The 12573-nt window shown below is 50.7% G+C and overlaps 1 protein-coding gene across 3 annotated transcripts in view; it reads right to left on the bottom strand.

Annotated features, from left to right (window-relative positions):
- Nucleotides 1–3311: 3311 nt before the first annotated feature.
- DCTN1 (dynactin subunit 1) overlaps nt 3312–12573 on the bottom strand; it is a 30641-nt gene continuing 21379 nt past the window's right edge. For all 3 annotated transcript variants that reach the window (XM_012807406.1, XM_023515295.1, XM_023515296.1), the window contains 22 exons: nt 12369–12573; nt 12215–12293; nt 11935–12094; nt 11715–11819; nt 11340–11531; nt 11135–11251; nt 10747–10899; nt 10039–10199; nt 9777–9945; nt 9416–9484; nt 9110–9172; nt 8854–9003; nt 8537–8698; nt 8324–8455; nt 7996–8121; nt 7622–7764; nt 7182–7348; nt 5433–5566; nt 5123–5315; nt 4789–4868; nt 4187–4276; nt 3312–3785 (listed from right to left, as the gene is read on the bottom strand). In XM_012807406.1, the coding sequence (XP_012662860.1) occupies nt 3648–3785; nt 4187–4276; nt 4789–4868; nt 5123–5315; nt 5433–5566; nt 7182–7348; nt 7622–7764; nt 7996–8121; nt 8324–8455; nt 8537–8698; nt 8854–9003; nt 9110–9172; nt 9416–9484; nt 9777–9945; nt 10039–10199; nt 10747–10899; nt 11135–11251; nt 11340–11531; nt 11715–11819; nt 11935–12094; nt 12215–12293; nt 12369–12573 (2988 nt within the window). In that variant the 3' untranslated portion in view covers nt 3312–3647. The remainder of the gene's footprint in view (nt 3786–4186; nt 4277–4788; nt 4869–5122; nt 5316–5432; nt 5567–7181; nt 7349–7621; nt 7765–7995; nt 8122–8323; nt 8456–8536; nt 8699–8853; nt 9004–9109; nt 9173–9415; nt 9485–9776; nt 9946–10038; nt 10200–10746; nt 10900–11134; nt 11252–11339; nt 11532–11714; nt 11820–11934; nt 12095–12214; nt 12294–12368) is intronic.

Genomic DNA, 12573 nt, shown 5'->3' with positions numbered 1-12573 from the left:
CCACAAACTCATGTTCAAAATGAACCTCATCCTCCTCCCCAAATATGCACCCTTCTCCAGTATTTGGGGGGATGCAGCAGATGGAAGGTCACCCTAAAGTAACTCTCAATCTGTCTAAAGTGGGAGAGAATGGAGTTAACAATTACAATAGAAACAGGTGCTCACTGACATAAAGCAGTGTAGTGGGAGTGCATACTAGAGCAGTCAGCCCACTGTGTGCAGGGCACAGAGCCTGATGCCTGCATAGATTACTTCCTTTAGCCTTCAAACAACCCTATAAGGTCATCATCATTCCCATTCTGCAGTTAAGAAAACAGACTAGGAATTACAACCTTGCCGAAGTAACAAAGCAGCTAAATCCAAGCATACCTTTTAAAAAAATAGTCTATATTCTTTGCTACCTCCTGAAGAGAAGCACCCAGAAGACCCTAACAGGGTCCATAGGGATTGGAGATTTCCTGACGTGGTAATGCTAGAGATATAAATGAACAAGACATCAGCTGAGGAATCAAGGTGGGGTGACAGCCAGGAGGTGCAGTAGAGGGAAGGAGGTAGGTAGTATTCTGGGTGGTAGGAAGAGGCCTGAAAGAGGGAGGGCACGGAGTAACAGGGAAACTGCAGGAATTCACTAATGCTGGACCACCAGACACGAAGGGAGATGTAACAATCCTGTGAGAGGCTGGAAAGGTGGGCAGGACCTAAATCATGGATGACTTTGTGTGCCCTTCTAGCTAAATGTCAAATTCTTGATACTTAGAGGAACCATTTTAGGATTTAACTTTTAAAATCTAGTTGGAGAAACCATTTCAGGATTTAAATCAGGCAGTGACAAAACCCAGGTTGCATTCTGGAAAGGTCCCTCTGGCATCAATGCAGGAAAACTGATTGAAGAGAGGCAATGGGGGCCAGCACAGTGGCTGTGCATATAATCCCAGCATTCTGAGAGGCCCAGGTGGATGCATTGCTTGAGATCAGGAGTTTGAAGAGAGGCAACAGGTGAAGGGTATCCAGTATAAAGACTGCTGATGTGGATGGTACCTGTGGCTCAGTGGGTAGGGCGCCGGCCCCATATACTGAGGGTGGCAGGTTTGAACCCGACCCAGCCAAACTGCAATACAAAAATAGCCGGCATTGCAGCAGGCACATGTAGTCCCAGCTACTCGGGAGGCTGAGGCAAGAGAATCGCCTAAGCTCAGGAGTTGGAGGTTGCAGTAAGCTGTGATGCCACAGCACTCTACTGAGGGCGATAAATGTCTCTGGGAAAAAAAAAAAAAAGATGTGCCCACAACAGGAAACTGCACATGAAGTTAGCAGTGCGTGGAAAAAGTGGACAGATTTGAGACACATTGATGAAGAAAAAACTGAGTAAGACTGGATAACCAAATTAGCTAAAGAGAGTAAAGGAGTCAAAGATATCCAGGTTTGCAGCTTGTCACATCCAGGATGTGGAAGAGATGACGTCAGTTTAGACAGGCTGAGTTTGAGACAGATACTAGTACTTGTAAGGGCATGTATATGGTAACAAGTAATTGGATGAATGAGAACGGCATTCAAAGAGAGTAGTTCAAGTGTGAGAAACTATCATCAAGGGAAAAGGCTGGAGGGAAAATAGCCCTCAAAAAAGTTGCCCAGTTGTGGCTCTCAGTGTCTAAGCCAAGCGTGGTCTGTGATTTCCTTAGCCCTAGAGGAGTCCAATTTGGAGAGGTCCAATTTGGAGATAAAGATGCTGGTATAGGCTCGGCGCCTATAGCTCAACCAGCTAAGGCGCCAGCCACGTACACCTAAGGTGGCGGGTTCGAATCCCCAGCCCAGACCCGCCAAACAACAATGACGGCTGCAATCAAAAAATAGCTGGGCGTTGTGGCGGGCACCTGTAGTCCCAGCTACTTGGGAGGCGGAGGCAGGAGACTCGCTTGAGCCCAGGAGTTGGAGGTTGCTGTGAGCTGTAATGCTATGGCACTCTACCCAGGGGGACAGCTTGAGGCGCTGTCTCAAAAAAAAAAAAAAAGATGCTGGTATAAAGACACAGCAACCCTTCTCAACCTGTTCTGCAAGGATTGGGCCCCAACACCCTAAGGCAACCCTTGTATATAACACATTATATTCTATGCATTCTAGAGTGATATTGGTTGTGTATTATCCTTGAGAGTATTGAGAATGTTAAACCATTTTCTCTCTGAATCCTAGTTGAGAAAGGCTAAAGTACAGAACAGGCATTCAAATGCCATAACCCACTGACCTTCCCAGACAGTGTACTAATTGGGAATGTGCCCCTGGGGCTCCTACCTTGGAGCCCCCTCCTATTTGCCCCTTCCCCTCAAGACAGGAAACACATAAGCGAAGAGCCTGACCTTGCCCGTCTGCTCTGAAGTGTCCAGGGCTCTTTCTTCATCTAGATTAGAGCCATTTGGGACCATGAGATGGATTTCTTTCCCCAGGCAGGGAATAAAAAAGACTATCAAGGAGCCAACCAGCTACTAAACTGGGGCTAGCTGGGGTGCTGCTCATTGGCCTAATGGGTCCTAACCCAGAGGTATTTTCAGTAGGTCTGGGTCAAGACTCAGAAATCTAAATTTTTGGAAACCCCCTCCCCCCAGGGGATACTAATTTGTAGTGGAGTTTGGCAGTAGCGTTTGTAACTTCTACCCTTTCTTAGTAGTCTGCCACTTCAGTTTTCCCTTGTTCCATAAATATTCCCTCTGAGAGGTTTCAGGTCTTATGGGGAGACCTTGGTTGTGAAGCTGGATGCAGTGGCATATACCTACAGTGCCAGCTACTCAGGAGGCTGATGTGGGAGAGTCACTTGAGGTTAGCCTGGGCAACACAGTGAGACCTTATCTCTTTTAAAAAAAAAAAAAGGAGGAGGAAGGAAAGAAAAGAAAAAGGGAAGGGAGGAAGGGGAGAAAAGGAAGGAAGGGGACAGAAGGGAGGAAGGGGAAGAAGGAAGAGAGGGAAGGGAGAGAGAGAGAAAAAGGGAAGAAGGAAGGAAGAATAAAATAAGGCTGGGGTGGTGATTATATGATTTGTTCCAGCTCCAAAAACTGAAGAGTAGTGGAAGCTCCAGAAAGCAGGGGCAGGGCTGGCAGAGGCTACTCTGCTGGCCCTCCTAAACCCATCAATAAACTTAGGTTCCTAGCCCGAAGTCCAGCCCTTTCCCCCTTGCTGCACATGACTTTGAGATACACAGGATTCTACTGGTCACTACAGAAAGGGCCCTCACGTTTCACACAGCCAAGTTTCCTCAACATCCCTTCTCCACTCATGCTCTGAGCCAGATGGCCTAAGTCCCACTCTCAACACCACACAGAAAGCACTGAAGCAGAAGTTGCTTTAATCAAAGGGTGAAGTCCTCAATCAGGGAGACCTCACTCAAACTTTGGTGGTGGGGTCTCAGCCTACCCCCCACATGCCCTGAGGCCCCTCAGGAAGGAGGGAGCAGCTGAACAGCAAATTATGGCAGAGGTCAGGCATGGGAATAAGGGAACGCGGGGCAGGGGTAGGGCACTGACGGGATGGGAGTGCAGCTGAATGGGGCAGGAAGAGCTTAGCCCCATGTTTCTACCTGCAGGCTGGCTGAGATGGCTGTGCAGCGGGCAGACTGGCACCAGGGGAATGAGGGTTGAAGGGGACTGTGGGGGGAGGAGTGCTTAGGAGATGAGACGACCATGAAGCTGGTGCAGCTGCTCCTGGGTTAGCACTAGCCGGTGTCGCTGTCCAAGGCCAGCTGCACATGAGAAGGTCACTTTGCCCACGTAGACAGTGTCATCCTGCTGTTCTTCTTTGGCCTGGGGGTTGGGAAGGGAAACAGGACCCCAGGTCAGGGGCTTACTTGAGCTGTGGACCACTGAAGGGGTCTCTGAGCACTGAGACCAAGGCAGCCCCTGAGACATTGAGGCCTTTGAGTTCCTAGACCAGGGTGACCATAGTACCTCGTCTGACAATGGGGTTCTGAACCCCTCCTAGTGTTTAAAGTCATGGAAGAAGTTGTTTATATGCTAAAATATTGGAATTTCTGGAAGTACTACAAGCACTTTTGAGTTACTTTAAAAGTAAGACTTAACCAGATAACCTAAGAAGTGCAGGTTTTGGACCTGAGACTCCAAAGCCCTGTCAGATTTGGCAATAGGGAAGAGGACAGACCTGAGCCCTCATACTGTCCCACCCTCTGCCTCATGTTCCCTGTTACCCTGAGGAAAGCTGATGAAGGAAAGGTAGCAAAGTCGGTAGGTACTGTGGCTCCAGGGCGCTGAGATACTGTCTCCTTGAGGACCTCATCCTGGGGAAAGGGAGAGGAAGACAGGGTTCATTTAGGGGACACCTACAAGGCCCACAGGACCACCCTGGTAGAGACACTAATAACAGATGCCACGGCTCAGTTTTCTCTATCACCATACTTGGATCTCCTGTCCAACCCAATCCCCACTCCAACATCCCTCCTTACATTACAAGTCTTCATCCCTTAAGGCCTGACTTGGATCCTACTGGCTCTGGGAAGCCATGCCCAACCATTCTACCCCATGATGACCTCACTCTGACAGACAATGCAGCCTGAATTACTCACTCTAAAGATGATCCTTGCTCATTCATTTTGTTACAAGAATCTGTCTTCTGTTGGCACTTAAAGACAGTGAGCTTCCAAGACAAGAATCCTGCCTTCCCTTCCACCCACTCCCCAAGATGCCGTCTAACACAGGGCTTGCCCCAGAGGAACTCCAAAGTGCCTGGCTCTACCACTGAGGGCTCTGAAGCAAGCTCTGTAGGGTAGGGAAGGGCAAGGTCAGAGCTAACCTTGAGTTTCTCGATGGTGTCACTCAGGGACTTAAGCTGAGCCACTTGCTCCATAAGCTGAGCTGATGGGCTCTTGGCAGCTGTGGGGAAGGAAAGCTGGTAAGGCCCACCAAGGCCCAGATAGGCAGCTGTACTGGGTTAAGGGTCAAGAGTGCAGGTACTAAACCCTCTCATGGGATGGGCACTTAAGAGAGAGAGGGTAAATCAAGCAAACTGAACACTGATGCCAAAGAATACTGTAGGGAAGAGCCTCTACAGTGTGGGGAATGCCTGGGCAGGGGCTAAATCCGTGGGCCAAGGAGAGGTGGTGTGTCAGGGGTAGGTGGGTACATACCAGGGCTAGTGCGAGTGATGTCTACTACGTGGGTGTGTGTGCTTAGCTGATTCAATGTCTCCAGCAGCTGGCTGGTCTTACGATACAGTGCTCCAGCTGCTAGCTCACCACCCGGGCCCTCGTGGGGTGGGAGGGATAACTTTGCAACATGCAGAGGGGGCAGGGCTGCCAAGGACGCCTTCATCTGGGCTCCCTGTGGGGGGAAAAGAGAGGAATAGCAGTAAGAGGTGCTAGAATGCTCCTGCGATCTGTCACCAAGGGGGCAGGTATGCTCCATCTACCACCCTAGTTCTGTCTGTGGCTCCCTGACCTTGAGGATGCTGTTCTTATGCTGGAGCTGAGAGATGTGCAGCCTCATGGCAGAGATCTGCTGAAGCAGCAGTGGAGAGTCCTTCACCAGCCCCGGGCCTGGCATGGACCCTGGAGCCTGCCCAGGCGCACCCCCTGTAGGTATCATAACAAATGTCATTAGCTCCAAGAGGAGGTGAAAAGGCTCCATGCCTGCTCTTCTCCTTTCTTCATCTCCCTCCACCAGCCCTGGCTTTCCAAGGGGAAAACTTCACCCTGCTCCCCCAACTCCAATTCCCACCAGCCTTGGTAACCCCCAACCAGGGTGGATCTCTACCTCGCTGCTGTTCTTCTGTGTTCAGGATAGCCCATGGGGAAGCAGGAAAAGAGGAGAGAGAGGAATTGGATGACTTGGGGGTTAGGAAGACACACCAGAGGAATCCTGGGCATAATCTGTAGGAAAACCCTTTTCCTGATCACCAGACATTCACCAACAAGACTCTGGCCCTGCCCCTCCCTTTGGGGAAGACTAGATATGTGTAAAAAAGAAAGCAAATGGGAGTGTGGCTATGAGAAGAATGGCCAAGTAAGTGTGTGCTAGAGGCCGCATTTGGGCCCCATCTCCAGAGACCCCCTGTGTCTGCATCCTTAGTGCTCACCCAGCAGCACAGCTTCAGTGGAGAATGCAAATATACTCCCTTACTCCTCAGGTTTCCCCATTGCTCTGAGGCAAAAGGTCCCCTCCTTTTCGTGGGAAGTTTCATAAATTCCAAACCAACGGGGTGGTGCCCATAGCTCAAAGGAGTAAGGCGCTGGCCCCATATACTGGAGGTGACAGGTTCAAACCCAGCCACGACCAAAAACCACAAAAAAACAAACAAAAAAATTCCAAACCAACATTTATTTAAAGAGCCTGTGCTAAAACAATATGATGCAGCAATTCTGGAGATTCCCCTACAAGAACACAGAGCCGACTGCACCACGGGTGTCTAAAGTTAAGATCTTGGAAGGTCACCTCCCAAGATCAAGAGGTGCCAGTGACAGAGATTTTGATGAGAACAAGACTCTTTCTAAGTGAGGTCAGCTGAGAAGACACAGGAGCAGCAGGGAAAGTCTAGAGGCCCTGAAGGTTTAATGCCAGCAAGGAGTTTATCTTCTAGGGGTAAAAAGGGCGAGCAAGAAACTGAAGAGAAAAAAAAACAAACTACAGGGCAGATGAAAACCAAGATGGCAGCAACTACCTCCTCAGTAAGGAAACTCAGAGGCTGGGCCTAGGAGCCAGAAAAACTCCAAGTGAGGAGGCTGACCATACTGAGTGACTAGGCAAAGGTTAGAACACAAGCCCCAAGGAAAATGGGGAGGATTCAGCAATGAAAGAGATGACTACATTACAGGATGAAGCCATGTAAACTCAGTGGGGAAAGACAGTGCCCAAGCAAAGGAATAATGAACAGCAGGCATCAGGCAGGCCCTGGGATGCAGGGCTAAAACAAAAAGGCCACACTGCAGACCCAGAAGGGACATCTACTAGAGTCCAACTGCTTTTGTTATTCTAGGCTTCAATGACCATTTAGTAATGCCCTCATTTGGTTAGAGAAACTCAGCATGTATCTTTGAAGGAAGTTGGTGAAAGCTGGCAGAGTGAAACCAGGCAAGCTCATTCCTGGCTGAACATCTGGGGGTTAAGAAAAGGACACAGGTCAAACTGAGCCAAAGGACAGGACAGAAGACAATCTCCTCTGCACCAGTGCTCTTATCCCACTGTACTCACCACCAGCAATGCCAGAGACCAAGGTAGCAATGCCTGAGGGAGGGGACCCCCGGAGTCCCTCGACTGTACGCTTGGACTGGCTGTGTAGCCTCTGCTTTAGCTCTGCCTTCTCTGCTTCCAGCTGATCAATGTCAGCCTGGAGTGCATCCATCGTCTCCTCAAACTCTCTGTGGAAGAGAATTTGGACTTGGGCAGTGTCCCTTCGCCACAGGTCCCCTACCTATTCAATCCTGAGAAGTCCTTGGAGCAACACTGCTGGTGAGAACCAGGGCAGGACAGCAAAGGCTCAGGTGAGGGTAATACAGTGAGGTTGGCAGTGAGGAAGGGCAACAGGGAGAGTCTCACTACTATAGGGTGAGCAGGGGGATGTATTAGGAGGCAGAGAGCCTCCGGCAGGAGGGAGGATTGGAGAAAGCAGGCCCCCAGGGAAGGTGCCTGACTTCTCCTTCCTCCGCAGCAGTGTCTGGGTCTCCTCCAGCCGAGTCTGGACTTTCTCAATGCGCTCATCTGCATCCTTGGCAGCACTGTCGAGCTTCTTCTCCAGGAGGCTCAACCGCACATTGGCTTCACTCAGTTCCTCCCCCTGGACAAGGACAGAGAGCTTCTAGTTCCCTTATATCCTCCCCTTGGTCCCAGGAACCTGGGCTAGACCATGAGATAGAACATTCTCTGAGGGCTCACTAGAGCTCCCATCGATCACAGCCCCCCCCTTCTCCCAACCCCTAATTCATCTCAATCCCTATCCTCAACACTCACTGCTGCCCTGGGTCCCACCAACTCTGGCCCCCGGATCCTAAGCCTATCCTTCCCTCACCTTAATCTTGAGTGACTTCTTCAACTCCTTGATGACTGTCTCTCGATCTTCAAGCTTCAAACCAAGGCCTTCAGCATCTGTGATTTCAGCTCGAAGGGCTGCAGCCCGCAACTCAACTGGGGGAGGCTAAGGAATGGGGTGGGTCAGAGGGTGGGGGTGGAGAGAGGAGATCACCAATGTGTACCTTTCAGATCCACTCATAAGGAAATTTGTCTTCTAGGCAAGATGGTGCTCTCAGATGTCTTTCTCTTGTCTCCCACCCTCCCACAACTAGCAGCAGCCCTACAACTCCAGCCTCTGTAGACTCTCCAAGGAAATCTCCACCTACCTTGCTGGGAGGCCGCTCTGCATCATATTCTCCCTCCTGCATGGCTGTGGCCAGCTTGTTCATGGTGCTGATGAGGATGTTGCAGGACTGACGCAGACACTCATAGGGGCTGCTGGAAGGGGTCCCATAGATCTGCAGAAGCAAAGGGCAGCAGTGAGTGCCTCACACTGGTCACTGATTCCCCACCACCTTCTGCCCAGCCATCCAGTCCACCTGCTCGCTTGCTTTGAAAGCCAGCTCCTCCAGGGCAGCCACAAGCAGTCCCTCGTTCTCTGCCAGCGGGGCAATGAGCTGGGCAGCAGCAGCTGCCACCTCCTGTAGCACAGCCACTACCCAAGTCAAGTGTTTCCTGCAGTCTAGGAGTATGTCAGATACCTGTGTGACAGGCCAGAGTCAGGAGCCCACCCTGGTTCCAGCACCACACTTCCCAGCTACCCCAAATCATCTTTGTCCCCTGATTAGATCCACATCTCAAAGTGCTAGGCCCTTCCGGCTCAGCTTCCTTCCCTTCCCCACTCGCAGTCCTAAACCTGTGGTCCAAAGGCGAGTGCAGCTGGGATCCCAGGAGCATCTGTCCCTGGCATTCGCCTTCGGATCTTCTTGCAGAACTGGCGGATGTCACTGCAAGATGTTTCCAGGTCCCGGAGCAAGAGGGCAATATCTGTAGCCTCCTGCCCACCCTACTCGGGAAAAAGAAAATAAATGGAGAGCCAAATCATCGTTAGGGCTAGGGGTGAGAAGACTAAGAAAAAGGAGGAGCTCACATAGATCTAAATGTGTTCTCACCTGCAAGAAGGCACGCAGCCGTCCTACCTCCACGCTCATGCAGTCCAGGGCACTCTGGGTGAACTGTGAAGACAGAAGTATGTGCTCATCAGCTGCCAATAGGAGCCGTTTGTCCTATCATCATCTCTTAGAAGTCCCTTCCTTCTGCTCACTCCCATACATAAGTGAGTCCTTTGCCTTCTCTAATCTGGTTTGGTGACCCTGTCCCAGTCTGATGTGATATCCTTCAGAGGCCTGATCTCTTCATCTGATGCCTTCCATTTGTGATTTCTACAGGGGACGCAACCATCGGCCCAGACACTTCACCTTAATGTGGTCCGCCAGCTGCATGGTACTGTCCTCAGGCTGTTCGGCAAGGTGGATGCTGTATAGATGCTGAGGAGGGATGACAAAAGAAATAGTCAGCCCTGGAAAGGTGGGGAGTTCTTCCTAAATTGTAGTTTGAGCACTGATCACCATGAATCTCCAGAAGTATAAAACCTCCAAGAAATGAAAAGCAAGAAAACAAAACCTCTTAAGCAGTTGCACTGTAAGGCAAGTTCATCTAAGAGCAAACCAGGCCTCAAGCAGCCAACCCACAACACACAACCTTGAATACATTGAAATAGCCCTCATCAGGTTAAAGTTTCTTGGCCTCCCACCCCAACCCTGAATTCTAGCCCCAGACCTGGTAGTACTTAATGGCCTTGGTGAGAGGCTCCACATTGACAGTCTCATCCAGCTGATCCTTGTGCAGCAGCTCAATAAGGAAATCCAAGGAGCGTTCATGGGCACTCATCTCAGGGTAAAGGCTGCCTACTTTTTTATACACATCCACATTGCATTGAGAAAGGGCACTAAAGATCAAAGAAGGACTTTGTGAGGCCAAGGTCTGCCAGGCAATCTCAGTTCCACGTGGCCCTGGAGTGGGGGAGTCAGGAGTCACTTACTGCTCATAGCGGTGGAGCGTGGCCTGCAGCAGACTCAGGGAGTATACCAGCCCAGCAGCAAAGCTGAGCTGCTCTCCGGCAGCTCCTCGCAGTCCAGGACGCTCTGAACAGTTCTCACTTAGTTCAAACTTTTCCTGGGCCTGCTTCCGGATCAGCTCTGCCTGTGGGAAGATGTACCAGGGACCTGGGACTCAGAGCAGAAGATGGAGAACAGACTATGGAATATGGACACAGAGCTTAGCAACTATGCTAGTAGCATGGACATACTTGGGAGAGAAAGTAGAAATAGCTCTTAGATGGGTGGGGAATCTTACATGGGGAAAGGGTAATGACGTGACTACTGGAGACTGAGAAATCAGGATGTAAAAATCAAAAAGTAGTGGGACCAATGGGACCAAGCTCTTTACTGACTTAAAACTACCATTCCTGCTTTCTCTCTACCTAGAATGCTATCTTGCCAATCATCCCTCTAGATGACTCCTAATCACCTTCTGTCCCTCAGCTCAAACATTATTCCTTCAGTCATGTTCTACCCCCATCTAAATCAAATCCCCAATTGTGCTCTGTCAAAGAATCTACCTCTCTTTCTTAAAACAGAATTTGTAATACATATTTATCCATGACTTTGCTAACTCTGTGTTCCTCCACTGCATGATAAACTCTTTGTGGATAGAGATTTCTATTGAACATGTCATTGATTGACTATACCTTGCAAATGAGACGAGGCATGAGCAGCAGCACCAGGACACAGTCATGGTCCCCACCTGGCCGAAGAAAGCTGTCAGGCATGAAAGCTGTCAGCAGGGACATGTGCCGATTGGCCTGGGCCACCTCCATCTGCCTTAATTCCATCTCAATTGCCTGTGAGGTGCATAGGAAGGGAGCTCTCAGCCATGGTAGAAAGTTCCCAAACCATCATAGCTTGCTCCACCAGGTCCCTTGCTTCTAGGACAATCGTAAGTTAGAAATCTTCCAATCACCACACAATGCAACCCCCTTCCACTGGAAGCCCAGAACCCCATGCCAGGTCAGCCCACAGCCATATCCAGCCTGGCTTCTTAATACCCCATCCCTCAGTCCCACCCAATTTCCTAACCTTGGCATGAGCCTTAGTCTCAGCAAACTTGATTTTGAAGTCAAAGGTCTCTGGAGGAGGTTGCTGCTGCCGCTCCACAGATGCTTCCTGCTGATTTGTCAATTCCCGATTCACGTCCTGGGAGCAGAAACAGTTAGACACAGCTGGGTGACGAGGGAGCCCTGGAGTGATCAGGGCAGAAATCAGGGGTGGAGGGGAATGGCACCTGTAGATGGGCAGTCAGCTGGCGGTACTTCTTGATGGTTTGCTGGTAGTCTGCAACAGTCTCCTGGGCTGCCTCCACACGCTTCTGGGCCTCACGCACTCGGGCACCTGCCATGTCCAGCTGCTCTCGCAGCTCCAGTTCTGTCTCACGTGCATTCTCCTGCAGCTCATCGTTCATCTCATTCATCGCTTCCTGGGACACCACAAGGTAGTTGGGTCAAAGGAAAGGCAGGGTGAGGGTAGCAAGGCTAGGATGGGTCCCCTCACCACACACCCTGCTCAAAGGGTGGGAATCATATGTTAATCTCTGTCTCACCAGGTCCCTTCCAAACACCCGCCATCAGGGTCAGAAGTCAAGGGTCTGCTCTTCTCTTACCAAGTCTCCCACTGTCTCTCTCAACTCCCGCACTTTCTCTTCGAGATTCAGGTTCCGGTCTGTCAGCATCTCCACCATCTCCTCAGCACCCAGAGCAGCATCCACCTGTGTTCCAGGGAGGGAAAGAGGAGAAGGGTTGCTGGTAGGTGCCTAGAAAGAGGAAATATCGATAGGAGAATCAGGTAGGGGGATTCTGAGCAAGGGGCTGTGCTCCCCAGACCTGCTCCTTCAGTTCATCAATGGTGCTCTCTGCCTGGTTCAGCTCCTCCTGCAGACGCTCCCGCTGTTGCCTCACAACTTCCAGCTCTTGGTTCTTCTTTTCCATGAGCTTCTGGAGTTTCACATGCTCTTGTTTTTCTGAGGAAGAAAGATCCCGCATCCTGTGGGGAAATGGGAAGAGAGAAGGAAAGCCTGTATCTGAGTCACTGGGCAATGGGTGCTCTACCACATTTGGAGACAGGAGAATGCATGCCTGGGCCATGCAATGAAGAAGGCCCTACCTCACCAGGGCATCCTTCAGGCGGGCATTCTGCTCCTCGAGCTGTTTGAGCTGATAACTGGACGCAGCCCCATCTGAGCCTGCAGAAGACCATTAACACTTTCAGACCTGGTTTTCACCCACCATTTGGTCCCCAGCAGCTCTTAGCCCCTTACCCTTCTCTTCAATCTCGGCCTTAAGGATCTCCAAGTCAGTGGTGAGCTCATCCACACGCTCCTTCAGTGCCTCCACCTCCTGCTGCAGAGACTCAGCCCGCTCTTCAGCCATCTCCTTGTCTAGAGTGGCCATCTCGATGGCATCAGCAGTGTCAGCCATCTCCTCCATGTAGCGTTCCTTAGCCTCCAGGGCTTCCTTGGCTTC

Source organism: Otolemur garnettii, unplaced genomic scaffold, assembly GCF_000181295.1.
Source record: "Otolemur garnettii isolate 467f Iridium unplaced genomic scaffold, OtoGar3 scaffold00068, whole genome shotgun sequence".
Lineage (NCBI taxonomy): Eukaryota > Metazoa > Chordata > Mammalia > Primates > Galagidae > Otolemur > Otolemur garnettii.
This window is presented reverse-complemented; position numbering and strand designations above follow the sequence as displayed.